The following is a 19,768-nucleotide window of genomic DNA, read 5'->3' as shown; positions in this document are numbered from 1 at the left end:
AAGTTGGGCCGAAGGGCTTGTTTCCATGCTGTAAACCTCTATGACTCTATAGGTGATCCCACCTGAGGGAAAATTTTACGAATCAACAAAAACTGCAAGCAAGAACAAAGCGAAGGCAAAAAACAAATCTTCACTGCTCTGTTTAGATATGGTGCGAGAGCAGCAACTCAGTCAATTTTAACTCCTGTGCCTTATTAAACACACCACTCTCTGACCACAATGGGGGGAGTGCCAGTGGATAGCAGCTACCTGTTCACCAATTGGCAGAGGGGCAAGGTGGAATGTAGATGGATCAGAATGGGTTGTCAAGGAATCCACTCTATCTCTCTCCCTCCCTCTTCCCCCCCACCCATTCTGTCTAGAAGAAATGTAGAATTTCAAGAAGGGAACCATGAATGATACCAAGAATTTTATGCTTCCCCAAAAATGCACCTTTACTTCAATGTCTGCATCACTCTGATTTATTCACTTTTCACCAGACACCACTCAGTATTATGTACGATATACAGCACAGAGACATGCAGTACAGCCCAATCAGTTCATGCTGGTATTGATGCTCCACTCAAGCCTCGCCCTATCTTTTCTCATCCATACCTAACATCGTAACCCTTCTCCCACGTATGTTTGTCTAATTACCTCTTAAATACATCTATGCAATCCACTTCAACCACTCTCTCTGTGATAGTGAATTCTCCATTCTCACCACTCTTTCGGTACATACAAACTAGGAGCAGGGGTAGGCCACTCGGCCCCTTGTGCCTGCTCCATCATTCAATAAGATCTGATTGTAACTTACCCACCATCCCCGATAACCTTTCAACTCTTTGTTTATCAAGAATTCATCTGCCTCTGCCCTAAAAATATTCGAAGATTCTGCTTCCACCCCCTTTTGAGGATTGGAGTCCCAAAGAATCACTACCCTCAGAAAAAAATTCTCCCCAGCTCTGTCTTAATTGGGCAACCCCTTATTTTGAAATGGTGACCCTTAGTTCTAGGTAAAAAAGTTCCTTTTGATTTCGTTTTTGGAGTTTTGGTGACTCTCATCTTGATGCCCACTTATCCACATCCTCTTGGGCCATCTAAAAACCTTCCAGAATTTTAAAGACCTCTATTCAGTTCGAAGTTCAACAATTTGGTAAACTTCATCATTAACAAACTTGGCCAATGTGAAGCAAAAGTGGCACATACCTACCTTCCCTCTGTCCAGAAAGATAATGGACAAATACATATTGAAAATTTTACTTTTATGCACATTGCAAATACTTTATTGAGAAAGGATGGAGCCTGTGTGAGAATGCAAATAACTATCTGTAATTTTTCAAAGCAATCAAAATTACTACCAAATCATTCTGGCCCCTACTAATTTCCTATCAATTTGCCTTTTGAAATCAACCATGCATAATCCTTTCACCATCTAACAGATCTGAAATGTACAATGTAGGATATTTGCACAGCTTTCCAAGCAAAATGCTTTGTTTTTAAGTGAATTGGTTTAAATGAATTCTCAATTTTTTTTTGAGGGTATTAAACCTTAAATTTGTACATTATTCATACAAAAAAACTAAAGGTGAACTCTTTGTCTTTTTATATGGTTCCCTGACTGATCTATTAAATTCAATGGAGCTACACAGAGGTATTAAATTATGTGTCATCAATAAAATTAGCGTATAGACTTGAAATGTGTCATTTACTGGACTGTGACTATCATAGAAACCCTACAGTGTAGAAAGAGGCCATTTGGCCCATCGAGTCTGCACTGACCACAATCCCACCCAGGCCCTACCCCCATATCCCTACATATTTACCCACGAATCCCTCTAACCTACGCATCTTTGGACACTAAGGGGCAATTTTAGCATGGTCAATCAACCTAACCCGCACATCTTTGGATTGTGGGAGGAAACCGAATCACCCAGAGAAAACCCACGCAGACACGAGGAGAATGTGCAAACTCCACACAGACAGTGACCCAAGCCGGGAATCGAACCCAGGTCCCTGGAGCTGTGAAGCAGCAGTACTAACCACTGTGCTACGTGCCGCCCATTCATGACTATTCAATCAAAATGCTGCAAAAGGTGAAGTTTTTGGTAGTTTTCCATGGCTACAGAATGAAAACCCAAAACCTTACCATGCTATACAAATACCTAACAATAACTGTTCGAGTGAATTGTGCACTGTCCTTCTTAACCATTCTAAACTTTCAAATACAGCTCAAGGTCCTGAAGTTCTGTTTTCTTACCTGTACCAAGCGTTCAAACATGTGTGCAAGTGGTAAAAAGGAAATGTGTATGTCAAAGGGTGATGCCACCCACTGTCCCTGTAAAAACACAACACACAACTCAGGCTTGGGTTTAATTAAAAGAGACCTACCTCCACCAATCGTTCAAACATATGACCCAGAGGCAAGAAAGAGATTAGAACATCATCTGGAGTTGGGACGTTCATATTCTGCATGATTATGGAGGAAGGAAGGCAGGCAATGAAGTGAAAGGAAAAAAGATAAGATAGACGCATCCGTGTTTGAATTGAAAGCAAAAATCAAAGTATAGAAGAAGAAAATTTTGAAATTTTAACATCCAAAGTACTCCATGCTTGTCAATCATATTTGTTAAATCGTTAAAAACTCAAGTGTTCAAATAACTAATTATCTCAGAATATTAGAGCTAAAGATTTTGATCTTTTATACTGTCCAAACAACTGTTTATTGCTCATGTCGAATAAAATTTTATATACATAGAGAATCACAGAATTCTGCAGCACAGGAAAAGGATGTTCAGTCCGACACAGCGGAATTAGCTCTCTGAAACAGTTATCTGCTTCAGCCCATTTCCCATACATTTCAAATATTTAATAATAACTTTGCTTTTAAAAATCATAGATTCTGCTTGTGGCTTGACATGCTATGTACAGTTGACACTGTAAAAAGAATACAATATATTCTAACTTTCCAATCATTCCTTTTGTGGTGACTTTGCAATTATGCCCCATTAGTGCTACCGATTTATTGACTTGTGAAAATAGTTGCTTTTTAAAATTTAAAGCTTTCCAAGTCTGAATACCTCTCAGAATTGTGAAGTGCAGTTGGCAATTTCATTGCAATGCCAGTGCTGAAGTTCTGCAATAAATGCTACTTGCTTTGAAAGAGAGCGCTCCACAAAACAAACAACTCATTAAATATTTAATGTCACAGGAGACCGCCAGTAGGATCACATAAGGATGGTAGTATGAACACAATTGACACACTGCCTTGTAAAAGCTTCTGGCCATCATGTTGAAGTTGGTTGGAAAGCAGAACAGATGCTTAAGTACCAGCCAATTTCCTGTGGAGTAAGCAGTATTATGTCACTTAACTGCCAATGTAGCCTGTCCCCTTTAAGGCCATTCCCGAGACTATCCAGGTAGCTGGAGCGACTCAAAATGTATTCAGATCAAATGGCCTTGAGTACAGTCCTCAATAATTTTATGAAATACCTAGCTTTCTCTCAGTAAGAGAAGGATATGTTTACATTAAACCTTTAGCATCTTTACCATGGATTATCTTTGTAATATAAAGTCAGCTTTAAGGCCTGACTAAATCCACAGAGAAACAGCGAAGGACACCCTAGATGGGTTAGACACAATGCTTTGGCTTGACATCACAAATAGAACAAAGTGTTTTCCTAGCACACACACCAACATTCTGCCCTCAAATAACAAAAGAACATGCAGGTAATAAGATAGTTTCATGTCATGGCAGGAAGTGGGACATGGCTGTTGATAAAATGGCTGCTGCAGTACGCACGAAACATCTTCCAAGCCACTTAATAAATGCAATATAAAATCATTTTCACCCAAAAGACTTTGGCACTGGTTACTGCTCATGCTCACTTGGAAACTATCACATCTAGAGAATCAATGTGCCTGACTACTGCACAACATAAAGACAAAAGTACGGACGCCATCTGGAAATATAGGACATTATGATAGCGCTTGGTGCTTACCTCTGTGATTTTCACAAATGCAGAGAAATTGGACACGATGTTTCTATGCGTCAGCATTGCGCCTTTGGGATTTCCTGAAAGAGTAACAATAATAATGAACCCATTGTCAATCAGCATCAGTCCACTGTCAGAGTCAAATCTGAAAAACATTTGAATATATATCAACATGATCTGAAGAGAAAACTCATCAGGTTGATATCACACGAATGATCTATCTGGCGGACTGAAGTTTCGCTGCATTTTGCAACCTGAAACTAATCTGGGTGAAGTATAAAAAATAACCGATTCACACCTTTTAACACCGATACAGCTCTGCGATTTTAGTTGCCAGTGGAAAAGACATTTTGACATCAGAATCCAGGAATATGTACTGGAAAAAAAAAAGGTGAAAAGGACTTCTAAGCCCCAGTGGTACTTGCCTGTGGTTCCACTTGTGAAACAAATAATAGCCAAGTCACCCGGCAGCGGCGGCTGTGAAGACAGAAAATAAAGTTAAAGTTTATTTATTAGTCACAAGTAGGCTTACATTAACAATGCAATGAAGTTACTGTGAAAATCCCCTAGTCATCACACTCCGATGCCTGTTCAGGTACACGGAGGGAGAATTTAGCATGGCCAATGCACCTAACCAGCACGTCTTTCGGACTGTGGGAGGAAACTGAAGCACCCGGAGGAAACCCATGCAGACACGGGGAAAATGTGCAGACTCTGCACAGACAGTGACCCAAGCTGGGAAATCAAACCCGAGTCTCTGGCGCTAACCAGTGCTAACCACTGTGCCACCATGCCGGCCATTAAATAACAGGTTATATGTTAAAACAGCTTGAAGAAAACCTCCTGATGGCCTTTTAAAAATTCTTTCATTGGACTGGGAGTCGTGGGCAAGGCCTGCAATTGTTGCCCATGCCCAATTACCCTCAGAAAAGTGGTGGTGGTGAGCCACCTTCGTGAACCTCTGCAGTACACCTGGCACAGGTACACCCACAAAAGAAATAGGGCACTACATCCAAACTTAGAAGAATCTGAAAATCAAGATACCTGAACCACTAGGTGTCAGCTTGCCACAAAAGCCATATTCTTGTTTCTGAATCGCTTCTCCGCCCTTTGGCAGAGATCAAACCCAAGATGACGTTGCAGTGCCTTATCTTGTCAGCTTGGAACTTATTTGTCTCCCTCATGGACACCATGAATTGGATTTTGAATTTGGTTTTGGAGCAAGCAAGGAATGGATTTGTGTTTGCCTGGTCCACTCGGGGCATTGGCTTTGTAACTTTTAAGAATGGAGTAAAGTTTTTTTAAAAATATTCTTATTTCCTAATCAGAAAATAATCAACAGGGACATAAATAATGCAGGCTGATATGTCAGTGCAGGAAAGAAGAAATGTTGCTAAATTGGGAGGTTGCATCTTTTGAATGGAATGTTAAGCTGAGGCTCCACCAGTCTGTTTTCCCTTTCGGTTGAGTCAAAAACATGAGCTGATAATTTATCTCATTGATGTTTGTGGGACATTGCTGTGTGCAACTTATCTGCCTAACAGCAGTGATTGAGGGATAGAGCACAAATCCAAAAATGACCACTATTGCTTCAGTTAAACTGTTTTGATATATCCCCTTTGGATTAGTGAATTTTACAGCTCTAATCAGAGGAAAAATACTATCCTAGCCGACCAGCTAAAATGATGACAGGTGTCAGGTTTCAAAGTTAAGAATTAGAGATTGGTTAGCCAATAGGAAATGAGGACAGGCAAAAATGGGTCATGTTCTGGTTGGCAAGATGTGATGAGGGGTATGCCACAGGGATCAGCGTTGACACCTCAACTATATGCAAAATTTATATCAATGACTTGGATAAAGGGACTGAATGCACAGTTGCTAAATTTGCTGATGATGCAAAGATAGGTAGGAAAGCAAGTTATGAAGAGGATGTAAAGAATCTGCAAAGAGATAGAGACAGGTATAGGGAATAGGCAAAAAATTGACAGTAATGTGGAAAATGTAAGCTTGTCCACTTTGGCAGGAAGAATATAAAAACAGCACATTATTTAAATGGAGAGATAACAGAACTCTGGAGGTACAGAGGGATCTGGGTGTCCTGGCACATGAATCATAAAAAGTTAATATGCAGGTATAACAAGAGGAAGGCAAATAGAATATTGTAATTTATTGCGAGGGGAATGGAATATAAAAGTAAAGATGTTTTGCTACATTTGTAGGGTATTGGAACTACAAAAGGTCGTGAATGTAGCCCAATCCTTCACACAAACCAGCCTCCCATCCATTGATTTTGTCTACATTTCCCGCTGCCTCGGCAAGGCAGCCAGCATAATTAAGGACCTCACGCACCCCAGACAGACATTCTCTCTTCCACCTTTTTCCTTCGGGAAAAAGATACAAAAGTCTGAGGTCACGTACCAAACGACTCAAGAACAGCTTCTTCCCTGCTGCTGTCAGACTTTTGAATGGACTTACCTTGCATTAAGTTGATCTTTCCCTGCACCCTAGCTATGACTGTAACACTACATTCTGCTCTCTCTCCTTTCCTTCTCGATGAACAGTAAGTTTTGTCTGTATAGCGCACAGGAAATGCTACTTTTCACTGTATGTTAATAAATGTGACAATAATAAATCAAATCAAAGTATTGCTGAAACCATATCTAGACTACTGTGTACAGTTTTAGTCCTTATTTAAGGAAGGATATGGATGCATTATCAGAAACTCAGAGAAGGTTTTCTTGACTGATACCTGGAATAGAGAGTGTTATCTTACAAGGAAAGGCTGTGCAGGTTGGGTCTGCATCCATTCGAGATTGAAGAATGAGTGGTGACCTTAGTGAAACATGCAAAAAAAGCCAGGAATTGAACCCTGGTTCTTGGCGCTGTGAGGCAGCAATGCTAACCACTGTGCCACCCAAATGTTTATACCTGCACCTGTTAATCTGCACCTGTCATTTTTTCCCACTCCTGGCTAAAGAACATCAGAGGGTCACCTGCTGTTTTATATGGACAGCTGCCTCCACAAAACATGCATGAGCAAATCCCAACATGGGTCCATTTCCGTCCCCTGCAAAAATGTTAAGTATTGTCTTCCAGAAGGGACTTCTGAATTTTAGCTTCTCCCTCCATTTTGGCAAATACAGAGAGGTTCTCCATCATTGCAAAGCCCGAATCTATCCACCGTTAGCACGAAGGCTGCTGACATTGTCTCCAAGTGTAAATACTTTGCACCTCCTTCCCAGTAAAATAACCTGGGCCCCCCTTTAATCTCTAACAATTAGGCCACCAGGCTTGCTGTCAGGTGGGCTTTAACACAGGTCACATGACTCCCTTCATTTTACCCTAAATTGAAAGACAGTCCCAAAACAAAATAGTCTTATAAACCTCATAATTGCAACACCAGCACCTTGTCAAGAACAATTAGAGATGGGCAATAAATATTGTGCTAGCCAGGGATGCCAGATCCCATAAATAATAAAAAATAGAAAACACATTTAAAATCATACTCTTGAAAATGCAAGGTATTTAGGAATCAGGATAAATGTCTTTAAAAACAACGGAACTCTTTTTTGTCGTTAGCTTCATCGTGAACACTGGGTAAACAAAGTTTACTTACTCTTGGGTTCCATTTTTTATCCCTTCCCGCATTCTAGGAGAAATATAGAAATTAATAAATTTGCAATTTATGTACACATTTTGGTTCTGGTGTACAAACCAATACATTCAACTGATCAGATCTACATCACATAAGGAAACAGCATACTAGTGCCTTGACCCTGATCCAATAGTTATTCCAATTCTATCAAATAGATAATCTGCCATTTGTACATTTATCAGAATTCAGAATTTTTTAAAACTCATTCCACAATAACTTTTGCAAAGAGGAAAAACAAAGATTTTTCTTCTGTGTCAAAAGTGATAACCACCTACCCCGATAGAGCAATCAGAGAAGTACATCAGCAGGAATTATTCTTGAGCAGGAATTATCAGCAGAAACATTCTACATGCTGCCCCTTCAGTGGTGGCATCATCCAAAAGCACAGCATCAGTTTCTATATATACACCCAGCACTGGATGAGCAGAAATGTCCTCCAACTAAACAGTGGGAAGGCTGAAGCCATGGCCTTCAATCCCACTAATTGTTCTCTATCGAGTGACTCCATCCCGCTCCCAGGTAATTGACCAAGGCCGAACCACACCTTGCTGTTGAGATCCCAACTACATCATGACTAAGACCATCTAATTTTTTCTTCCTCGCAAAACTCAACTCTACCCTGTCTAGCTCATCTGCTGCTGAAACCCTTAAATCACACTTTTTTAACCTCTAGATTTAATGCACTACTTGCTGATCCCCCATGTTCCACTGTCTGTAAACTTGAGGCCCTCCAAAGTTGTGTTTTAACTTGCACCAAGTCCCATTCATCCATCACCTCGGTTGTCACTGAGCTACAGTGACCCCCCCCAGTTAAGCAAAGGGGATTTTATAATTCTCATCCTCGCTTTCAAATCCGTTCATGAAGTCACTCTTCCCAACCTCTATATAATCATCTCCAGCCCTACATCCCTCCAAGTTAAATGGTCTCTGCTAATTCTGGCCTTTTAAGCATCCCGCAATTATTGTCTGTGCTTTCAGCTGGAATTCTTCCCCTGAAGCTTTCTTCCTTAAAGACACTCCTTAAAACCTCTTTGACCATGCTTTTGGTCAATTGCCCTAATGTCTCTATATGTGACTTTTAAAAAAAAGATTAGTAATAGGAGGATTGAGACCAACTACGTGGGAAAAAATGGAGACTGACACATGGAGACAAGATGTGCTGGGTCATGGGGAAAGGGACACTGAGTGAGACTAGATAAATTGCTCTTGCAGAGAGCTGGCTTAGGCTCAATGGGTCAAATGGCCTCCTTCTAAGCTGAGCCATTCTTGATTGTCCAATGCTCTTATATATGGCCTTAGGTGCTTTACCATGTTAAAGGTGCTATACAAATACAAGCTGTTGTTGTAATCCATCATTTGAAATACTGAGATCTCATAACAACAAGTGGTTATGTGAGAGCAAAGGGTGGGGTGGGTTGTACACACAAATCTCAGAGAGAGATGGTTTTATGCTCAATCTCTATGTTGCAGTAAATTAGAATGTTGCATGCTTCATGCAAAAGCACTTCCGGCAGCAAACGTGAATACTGGTTTGTTCTTGGTACCTCACCTCTAATGTCTTCATAGAAACAATTTCAACTCCATGAATCATTGCTCGGTTCTCGAGGTCAGCTCCAAAAGGATCCATGATGACGATGGTCTTAATGTCTGGAGTTTGCCCTTTTTCCACACCCTGTAATACAGCTTCTGCTTTGATCGCTGTGTCACAGAACACAATCGCAATATCCGCTAAGGGCAAGGAGGCATCTGGTTAATTTCTTCATTATTTAACCATGGTGTAGTTAAAATTGCAAAGAACACTTAGGTCCTTAAAAATATTAGATTATGCTCCTGTTTCATTCATATTGTAAAGTTCTTTGTGAAATTAAGGAATTAAGATCTGTTCTGTTGTCACTACCCCTGATGTGTAGCGCTTGGGCAAAAAGAAGCAGTTGTTGAAGCTAGAAAGAAGTCTTTATTAACATTACTAATCTATGCCCTCTGGAGAGGATCCCATACTAGATCCTTACATGTTGCTACCCATCTCTAGATAGGCTCTAGTTCAAGGTCACGTGCCTCCTTACATCACTGTGGGCGGTTGTCTACTCATAGAAACTAGAAGCAGGAGTAGGCCATTCTGCGCTTCAAGCCTGCTCTGCCATTCATTTTGATCATGGCTGATCATCAAATTCAATATCCTAATCCCGCCTTCCCTCCTCCCCCACCCCATATCCCTTGACCCCTTCAACCGCAAGAACTTAGATAATCTCTTCTTGAAACCACACAAGGTTTTGGCCTCATCTACTCAGTCATGTTAACCCTGTAGGTACCAGGTCCTTCGACTACAGCTTCAAGAACAGAAATATATGCACAGGGCTGGCCCCATGTACTGACAGTTGCTCCACATGAAGTTGAATAGGATAGTTCCTGTAATGGTATTCAGATTATCGCAACCATCTTCATTGGATGGCTGACTGAAAGCATCATTTTATCTCAATGGCATTTTTTGAAAGGATTATGAATAACTTGGTTTTGAAAAAAAATCAACAGTACTGTGAGTCAGGCCTAGGTCCAACAAGAAGGTTGACAAATATTTTCAAGACATTGAAGAGGAATGAGTGGTTTGGATAGACAGAGACTATTGCCACTGCTTGGAAGTCTAGGATCAGGGGTCTAGTCTAAAGATTAGAACATAGAACATAGAACAGTACAGCACAGAACAGGCCCTTCGGCCCACGATGTTGTGCCGAGCTTTATCTGAAACCAAGATCAAGCTATCCCACTCCCTATCATCCTGGTGTGCTCCATGTGCCTATCCAATAACCGCTTAAATGTTCCTAAAGTGTCTGACTCCACTATCACTGCAGGCAGTCCATTCCACACCCCAATTAGGGCCAGACTTTTCACGAGTAAAGTTAGGAAGCGAAGCTGGTAAAAGTTTGTAACTCTCTTCTGCAAACAGTAACTGATGCTAGATTGATAGATTTATATTAACCAATGGGCAAGAAAGGACAAGGGGCAAAAAGACTGGCAGATAAAGTGATGTTGCAGATGAGCCACGAGTTCAATAACTGGTGGAATAGGTTTCAAGCGATTAAGTTGCCTATTCCTGTTCCTTAGTGGTCAATACTGCACCTGGCAGTGGCACATAATTTCACTTCTGGCTTCTCTCAAATCCAGGACAGGAAGCCGGCTGCCAATCGTAGTCATTCTCAATACGCACAACAGGGGCAATTCTCCCATCCTGCAGCGCTGAGTTTTTAGTGCAGTGGGTGAGGAGATATAGGCAACAGCAGATTTGCACGATCTGCGCTGGCCGTCTGGCCCCAAACGAGTCTCCCAGCGCCGGATTTCCAATGCCATCAGCTCCCCGCCGGAAATTGGTGCGGAGCCGTATTACACACAGCCCTTCATCTGCATCTGTTTTAAATGACAACAGCGGGCTCAGGACAGAAGCCTCTGGGCCCGTTAGCCTCTTCCCCCTCCCCCCCCCTACCCCGCCAGGAGTATTTCACTCCAGCAGAAATTACTATAGCTCCCCACTTGCAGGGAGCTAGTGGCCCGATCCTGCTGGAGTGAAGGGGAGGCAATTGGGGCCCCCCAGAGGGTCAGGCAGCTGGAGGGGGGCCCCTGGGCATTGGGCACCTTGGCAGTGCCAGCCTGGGCCTCTGGCACTGCCCAAGGAGCAAAGTGCCAATGCCATGGGGCAGTGCCAAGGGAGTGGGGCCTGCTGGTGGAGGAGTGGGTCGAGGCTGGGCCCAGGCATGTTTGGGGGACCAGCGATCAGGCCATGGGGGTGTGGAAGTAAATTTTATAGATGAGGAAGGCATGGTGAAATTCAATTTTACATATGTGCAACTACAAGCCCAGAAAGGAAAGATATACAGGCATTAGAGGCAGTCTAGAGAAGGTTCACTAGGTTGATTCTGGGTTTTGAGAGATTTTTTAAATGAGGAGTTTGAGTAGATTGGGCTTGTACACATTGGAGTTTAAAAGAAATGAGAGACTTAGAGACATATGGGATTCTCAGGATAGATGCTGAGAGGTTGTTTCCCCTTGTTAGAGAGTCTAGGACCAGAGAGCATAATCTCAGAGTAATGGGTTGCCCACTTAAGACAGAGATGAGGAGGAATTTCTGCTCTCAAAGGATAGTGAATCTGTGGAATTTTTTTTTTAAACCACAGAAGGCTGTAGAGGCTGGGTCATTAAATATGTTCAAGGCTGAGATTTTAATCATGGGTGGAGTTGATTATATTATATCAGATCAGTCATTATCACATTGAATGGCAGAGCTGACTTGATGGGCTGAAGGGCCTACTTCTGCTCCTATGCCTTATGGTCTTATAGTTCTGTGAACCCGTTTAAGTGTCTCTGAAGCTCACTTTTAATAAGTTTGACAATCATATCAAAGCTTCAATGGGCTGTGCAATGCTCTTTGCTTCTCTGCTGAAAGAAAGATTTGTAGTTAGATAGAACCCAAAGCACTTCACAGACAATAAAGTGCATTTGAAGTGTAGTCACTGTTGTAATGCAGGAAATGCGGCAACCAATTAATATACAGTAAGTTCCCACAACAACAGTTTGATAATGATCACATTATCTATTTTGGTGATGTTGATTGAGGGATAAACATTGACCAGGACACCCAAGTATAAATTCAAACTTGTGCCATTGTTTCTCTTTACATCTACCTGAGAAGCTGACAAGGTCTCAGTTTAGAGTTTTATCTGAAAGGTGGTACCTCCAACAGTGCAGCATTCCTTCAGTACTACCTTGGAGAGTCAGCCTTGATTTTTGTGCTTGTCCTAGAGTGGAATTTAATCCCTGAATCTTAAGACTTAAAATGAGAAGCAATGGCTAACACGCTAAAGTTCATTAATGCCATAACCTCTTGCTCAATGTGAAACCCATAACGAGGCACTAACTATTAGTGATTTGGAGTTATCAGTGATTGACTTTATTCCCTTTCTCCCAGTCAATATTTGTCCCTCAATAAACATGGTAAAAAAACAGATGATCTGTTCATTATCAAGATGGTGGTATGCTGAGCGCATATTAGCTGCCTTGCTTCCAACATATATAAATGCAAGTCTGACTTTTACATAAACACATTTACTGTCCCCACTTATGAGGGAGAGGCTCCTTTCCTCAGAACATGGGAATTATTAGCACAAAAGGCGTCGTTGAGGTGAAGTGTAGATACATTTGAGATGAACCAGATTAAGAACACAAAGGAGAAAGGAATAGATGGGTATGCCGATAAGACAAAGTTGGGGGGGGGGGGGGGGGTAGGGGGGGGGAAAGAGAGAGGCTTGTGTGGAGCATTGACACCAACATAGAGACATTCGATGGAATTCTACCACCTTGCCCGCCACAGAATCAGAGTGGGCGAGAGGTGGACAATGGAAATGTGCATTGACCTCGGGCAGGAATTTCCGGTCTGGCTCGAGTGAGGCCATAAAATCCCGCCCATTCAGTCTGAATGTCCAGATTCTATGCTGTATATTTTAAATTTAAAATGTAATCCCAAAAAACTGTGCAGAAAATCTGGGCAGTTAGGGAAATAAGGTGAATAAAAAGGCACAAGTCAGTGGAACGAGTTCCCAAATTCATACAGTAGCATCTACCTTTAAAAGGTCTCGAGTGTTTTGGTCACTAACTCACCACTCACAGCAAGTGGAGACAGCAAGTTGCTCCGCAGTTTCTGCTGTTGGCCCTCTGCCAGATGCAGAAATGACTTATTTCCTCCTGGTCAGGAAATGCAGAAGCTATCTCAAATGGGTTGGCCATAATGAAATAACCACAAAGAAAACTCAGCTTATTGGCTTTCCTGGCAACCATCCAATCGAAAAAGAAAACTATAGCTGTATGTGTGTGTCCCTGCTGGTTGTCAACACAACTACAGCACTTCGAAGACACTAAAATGTTCTGTGAAGTGAATATTTAAATCATCCATGCCAGCGAAGCTCCTTATAGATGACCCACTTTGTTTAATGGTGAATTGACTATCAAAATTATTGGTTGACCGAGCAGGGAAAATTCAGGAGTTTAACCATTTTGAACAAAGTTATTTTAAAAATTTCCATTTGAAAAAGAGAAAGTAATTTAACCTTGTGTTAATAAAACGGAAAACACTGGCAAAACTCAGCAGGTCTGGCATCATCAGTGGACATGATGTGGAGATGCCGGCGTTGGACTGGGGTGAACACAGTAGGGAGTCTCACAACACCAGGTTAAAGTCCAACAGGTTTATTTGGTAGCAAATACCATAAGCTTTCGGAGCACTGCTCCTTCGTCAGATGGAGTGGAAATGTGTTTCCACTCCATCTGACGAAGGAGCAGTGCTCCGAAAGCTTATGGTATTTGCTACCAAATAAACCTGTTGGACTTTAACCTGGTGTTGTGAGACTTCTTACGATCATCAGTGGAGACAGAAACAAATGAACACTTTGAGCCCATATGACTTTCCTTCAGATCCTTAAAAGTAAAAGTTAAAGAAAAGTTTATTTATTAGTCACAAGTAGACTTACATTCACACTGCAATAAAGTTACTGTGAAAATCCCCTAGTTGTCACACTCCGGCATCTCTTCAGGTACACGGAGGGAGAATTTAGCCTGGCCAATCCACCGAACCAGCACGTCTTTGGACTGTTGAGGGGAAACCCACGCAAACACGGGTAGAATGTGCAAACACCACACAGACAGTGACCTAAGCCAGGAATCAAACCCATGTCCCTGGCGCTGTGAGGCAGCAGTGCTAACCACTGTGCCACCATGCCACTCGGGCGACGCTTGTAAAATCCCACCCAAGGCCAACGGAGAATTCCATTCTGTGAGCTACGCCCACCCCGATTCCAGAGCAGGTGTGACAGTAAAATCCTGGCCTTTGCATTTCTTCCTTTACATTTTTGAGCACTAATCTGCTTTTTCAACAGGCATGGTTATATTTTTAAAATAAATTCTTGTGCCAGATTTTTACATTTCGACTGTTCTGAAGGTCGAATGATGGAAGAAGTTCCAAACCAGGGGAACCACAAAGATACACATTGCAGTTTGGTTCTTTAGTTTGTGTGTGGAGAGATTTCTTTTTGCAAAGAGTCGAAGTACGCAGCTGGAACTGATTGAGGCAAAGGCCATTATATTGTTTAAGAGAAAATTGCATAAATATTTGAAGCAAATACAAGTACACATGGAATAGAAGAGGAAAGTGGGATTAATTCTGACTTGCTCTAACATAATTCTGGCTGACATGAATGCACCAAATGGGAACACCACCACCTGGAAGCCCCCTTCCAAGTCACTCACCATCCTGACTTGGAAATATATCGCCGTTCCTTCTTTGTTGCTGGGTCAAAATCCTGGAACTCCCTCCCTAACAGTACTACAGGTCTACCTACCTGACATGGACTATAGGCAGTTCACCACCACCTTTCCAAGGGTAATTAGGAATGGGCAATAAATGCAGGCCTAGTCAGTCAAGCCCACATCCCATAAATGAATAATAAAAAAGGGGTTATTCTGTCTTAAGAATTGATAATATAAAAAGGGAAATAAATAGCATGAGGAAGTGCAACGAATTAATTTAACTTATTTGTAAAGATAAACCTACCTTTGTTTAAGATATAGGAAATAGCTTCAGCTCCCAATGTGTCATACAATGGCACCACCACCATGGAGTAGGTGTAACAGGCCTGTTCAATAATCACCCACTGAAATGGACCAGAGAATGTTTAACACTTTGAAATGGATGTTCAACAACACCAGCATTCAGCTGACTGATTATATAGTTAGATCATAGAATAGGAGCAAGAGTAGGCCATTCAGCCATTGAGCCTGCTCCACTATTCAATACGATCATGGCTAATCGGACACTTCAATGCTTTTTACACCCACTATCCCCATAACCCTTTAAGTTATTGTTAATCAGAAATCGATCAGTGTCTGCTTTGAACATACTCAATGACTGAGCTTCCACATCCCACTGGGGTAAAGAATTCCAAAGATTCACAACTCTCTATGCAAAGAAATGTCTCATCATCTGGATTCTAAACGGCATTCCCCTTATTTCGAAATTGTGCCATCTGGTTCTAGACTCCCCATCCACGGGATTACCTACATCTACCCTGAATATTCCTTTCAGTATTTTGTAGGTTTCCATGAGATCACCTTTCATTCTTTGAAACTCTAGAGAATATAGACCTAGTTTGCCCCAATAGACAGTCCCACCAACAAATCTGGTGAACCTTCATTGCACTCCCTCTATGGCAATAATATCCTCTGAGGTCAGGGGACCAAACCTGCCACCAATATTCCAGGTGCGATCTAACCAAACTTCTATACAATTGAAGCAATATTTCACTATTCCTGTACTCAAATCCTCGTGATAAAGGCTAACAAGGTCAATTTAATAAATGCACAATAAATACCAGAAAGTGTCAAAATTTCAATACAGTTACAAGGCATTCAGCTTATCCTCAATGTTAATCAAAGAGGACATGAAATATCATTTTCTCAGAGAAGGCAGCTGTGGTCTGGATTCTCCCAATTAAAATTGTACCTGGGACGCTGCACTGCACCTGTAGTGGCCATTGTAGGATAAATTTCATACACAGAGGGAAAATGTTAATATTGTGAATAATTATTCTTCATAATGCATTTAGGAAATGTAGGAGCAACACGTTTGGGACACTGTCACTTAACCTTGTTATTATTTCACTCGCTAGCCAACCGCTGAGAAAGACAGTGGTCACATTCCCCTGGAATGACTACCTCCACTGTGGGGGTAGATGTGCGTTAATTAAAGTGGCCAACCTTCCAAATTTAGACAGAATGAGGCCAACATGTTTATCCCACCGAGTCTCATTAGAGTTTGACGTGCAATGAGAAAATATATTGAGTTTCTTGCATAAAGGTTAGAGCTGTCCAACCTTTCTTGAGGTATGCAAAGATCATTTTTCCCCCTCTTGCTCAGATGGTCGAGCCCCAAAATATTGGAAAATATCAATGCCAGCTGCGATGGAAGGGAATTCAAGTTTGGCAGGTCTGGGTGGGGCCCTATAGAATAGTCAACTGATCTCAACCTGACTCCAGATATCTTATTTAGGTCTTGTCAGGAATGGAGAGTAGGATAATATCTGCAGGCTTTCAAACATCCTCCCCCTACCCCGGGCCAGGACTGTGAGGGTCAGCTGATTGTATCCTGTATAACCAGCCAGAAATAGTGTTTTTCTTAAATAATAAATGACAAGATTTTCAATGCAGTATTTTCCTGTGAAGTTTGTATTAAGTTATGAGCACCTCTGCTTACTGATTGGTTCCCCATCTTGGATATTGCCTCACATCAGGAATGGTAGAAACAGATATTAAAGAGCATTAAAGTATATTTCAATGTCACATATGAAAAGTATGCTAATTGTTCATATGCCTTTGACTCATAAATGACCAAAATAGTTGTGATGACCAAGATAAAAAATACATTGGGTAGGATTGTGCGGCCCTTCCTGCCAGCAGGATCTTCTGATTCCACCGAAGGCGGCCACCCCACCCCACAAAATGTAGTAGACATTGGCAGGACTGGAAGATTTAAAGTAAGGTAAAGTTTATTTATTAGTCACTAGTAAGGCTTACATTAACGCTGCAGTGAAGTTACTGTGAAATTCCCCTAGTCTCCACACTTCGGTGCCTGTTCGGGTCAATGCACCTAACCAGCACATCTTTCAGATTGTGGGAGGAAGCCGGAGCACCCGCAGGAAACCCACACAGACACAAGGAGAACGTGCAGCCTCCACACAGACAGTGACCCGAGCCGGGAATCAAACCCGGGTCCCTGGCGCTGTGAGGCAGCAGTGCTAACCACTGTGCCACCATGTCGCCTGTTGGAAAACATGCTTTGGTGGGGCCAGGAGATCCTTCATTATCTCCAAGAAAAAAATACTTGCCTCTGGTCGGTTTTGTGCAAATATTCCTATAAATTGATCATTCCCTGGTTTGTATCCTCGCGCCAATAATCCTGAACCCACAAATTCTGCTCTGTTTATAACCTGAAAGACAAGTTAAGGAACACAAATGTAAACATAACCATCTCATTCCCCCCATCAATAATGTAACTACTTACACAGAGAGAAGAAAAATGACCTCACTAAGACCCAATTCCCCAAAAACACGACAGCCTGAGTATAGAGTGTCCATTATCCCAGGTTTAGAACATAGAACATTACAGCACAGTACAGGCCCTTCGGCCCTCGATGTTGCGCCGACCAGTGAAACCAATCTCAAGCCCATCTAACCTACACTATTCCAATATCATCCATATGTTTATCCAAAGAACATTTAAATGCCCTTAATGTTAGCGAGTCCACTACTGCTGCAGGCAGGGCATTCCACGCCCTTACTACTCTGAGTGAAGAACCTACCTCTGATATCTGTCCTATATCTATCACCCCTCAATTTAAAGCTATGTCCCCTCGTGCTAGCTGTCACCATCCGAGGAAAAAGGCTCTCACTATCCACCCTATCTAATCCTCTGATCATCTTTTATGCCCCTATTAAGTCACCTCTTAACCTTCTTCTCTCTAACGAAAACAACCTCAAGTCCCTCAGCCTTTCCTCATAAGACCTTCCCACCATACCAGGCAACATCCTAGTAAATCTCCTCTGCACCCTTTCCAATGCTTCCAAATTCTTCCTATAATGTGGTGACCAGAACTGTACGCAATACTCCAAATGCGGCCGCACCAGAGTTTTGTACAACTGCAACATGACCTCCTGGCTCCGAAACTCAATCCCTCTACCAATAAAAGCTAACACTCTGTACGCCTTCTTAACAACCCCATCAACCTGGGTGCCAAATTTTCAAATTACTCTCACTTTATGTGGTAAAGGGCAGTGATTTGCATGCAAATTATACATAACAAAGACTCAAGAGAAGGTTCTTTCCTGCTGCCACCAGACTTTTGAATGGATCTACCTTATATTAAGTTGATCTTTCCCTACATCCCATCTGTGACTACATTCTACACTACACTAGGTTCTGCACCCTCTCCTTCCCTTCTCCCCTATCTACTCTATGAACAGTATGCTTTGTCTGGAAAGCAGTCAAGAAACAATACATTTCACTGTACACTGATACGTGACAATAATAAATCAAATCAAAAATCAAAGCATACAAGGCCAGATTTAGATTTGATAAATCAATGAACATAAATGAGAATATTTACGTTATTGAAAGATTAAAAATGTTGCAAGTTAATGCTAACAATACATTTCAACAATTTTTCTGGATAATGAAGCTCCAAGAAATGAAGTTAACCAATTATGTGGATTAATTTTGGGGCCTTTTGATTACAAATCTAAACTAATCACAAATATTTAAAGCCCACCGAAGTATATCCCCCCGACTTCTGTAATCTTTGCTAATCTTCTAACATTCCGAGATCACTGCACTGCACAAATTCCATCATCTACAATTAGCAGCCGTGGCTTGGGGTGCCGAGACCCCAACTTCAGAATTCCCTTCTCGCCTCTCATCTTCTGTAATAATTCTTGTTCACCAATTGAGGGAAAAACCACAACACGCTTATTCACAAATAAAGGCTATACAGAGGCTTGCAGCCTATCGCTGCAGACAGCTCCCTAGAATGTTCTTCAACAGCAAGCCCTGTTCACCAGGATGATCCCACCCCTTCTCCTATGTGAGTCATGTGACCCTTACTCTGCAGATTGATACTTAAAGGGACAATCACCACATCCCTCCCTCTAAGTTCCTTTATACAAATGCCAATACTCAATTTACACAGTACCAGATAATTAAACATTGAATACATAAATCCAGTCCCATTATAAATTAAGTCTTTCAGTTGGTTTCCGATTCTTAGTGGCGTGGCATAACTCCTCTGTCTGGCCTCAGTAGAAACCACAATCACAGGTGTCTCTTCAGGTACAGGCATCTCAGTTCCATCTGTTTCCATGGGGATGTCAGTTGCGCCTGCAACAGGATGACCTGGTGCTTCAGTGCTTGGTTGGTTGACAAAATTTCCAGATGGCAATGTAGCTCCTGATGGCAGTACTGGCTGCTCGGACAACTCTTGTTCTTTCAAATGGTCTACATATTTGCAGGCGATCCTTCCTTCTACATCCACTTGATAAGACAAGGTTTCTGTTT

At 41.8% G+C, this 19,768-nt stretch overlaps 1 protein-coding gene across 13 annotated transcripts in view; it reads right to left on the bottom strand.

Annotated features, from left to right (window-relative positions):
- LOC144495127 (long-chain-fatty-acid--CoA ligase 1-like) overlaps positions 1–19,768 on the bottom strand; it is a 190,326-nt gene that overhangs the window by 36,784 nt on the left and 133,774 nt on the right. For 7 of the 13 annotated variants that reach the window (XM_078215065.1, XM_078215060.1, XM_078215062.1 and 4 more), the window contains 7 exons: positions 17,547–17,648; positions 15,218–15,317; positions 9,179–9,357; positions 7,591–7,623; positions 4,400–4,451; positions 3,981–4,054; positions 2,240–2,317 (listed from right to left, as the gene is read on the bottom strand). In XM_078215065.1, coding sequence (XP_078071191.1) covers positions 2,240–2,317; positions 3,981–4,054; positions 4,400–4,451; positions 7,591–7,623; positions 9,179–9,357; positions 15,218–15,317; positions 17,547–17,648 — 618 coding nt within the window. Of the gene's footprint in view, positions 1–2,239; positions 2,318–2,370; positions 2,449–3,980; positions 4,055–4,399; positions 4,452–7,590; positions 7,624–9,178; positions 9,358–15,217; positions 15,318–17,546; positions 17,649–19,768 lie in introns of all 13 variants that reach the window. The other 6 variants (XM_078215069.1, XM_078215066.1, XM_078215068.1 and 3 more) reach the window with 1 other exon arrangement.

Source organism: Mustelus asterias, chromosome 6 (assembly GCF_964213995.1).
Source record: "Mustelus asterias chromosome 6, sMusAst1.hap1.1, whole genome shotgun sequence".
NCBI classification, from domain to species: domain Eukaryota; kingdom Metazoa; phylum Chordata; class Chondrichthyes; order Carcharhiniformes; family Triakidae; genus Mustelus; species Mustelus asterias.
Note: the sequence above shows the minus strand (reverse complement) of the source record. Positions and strands in the feature narration are given on the sequence as shown.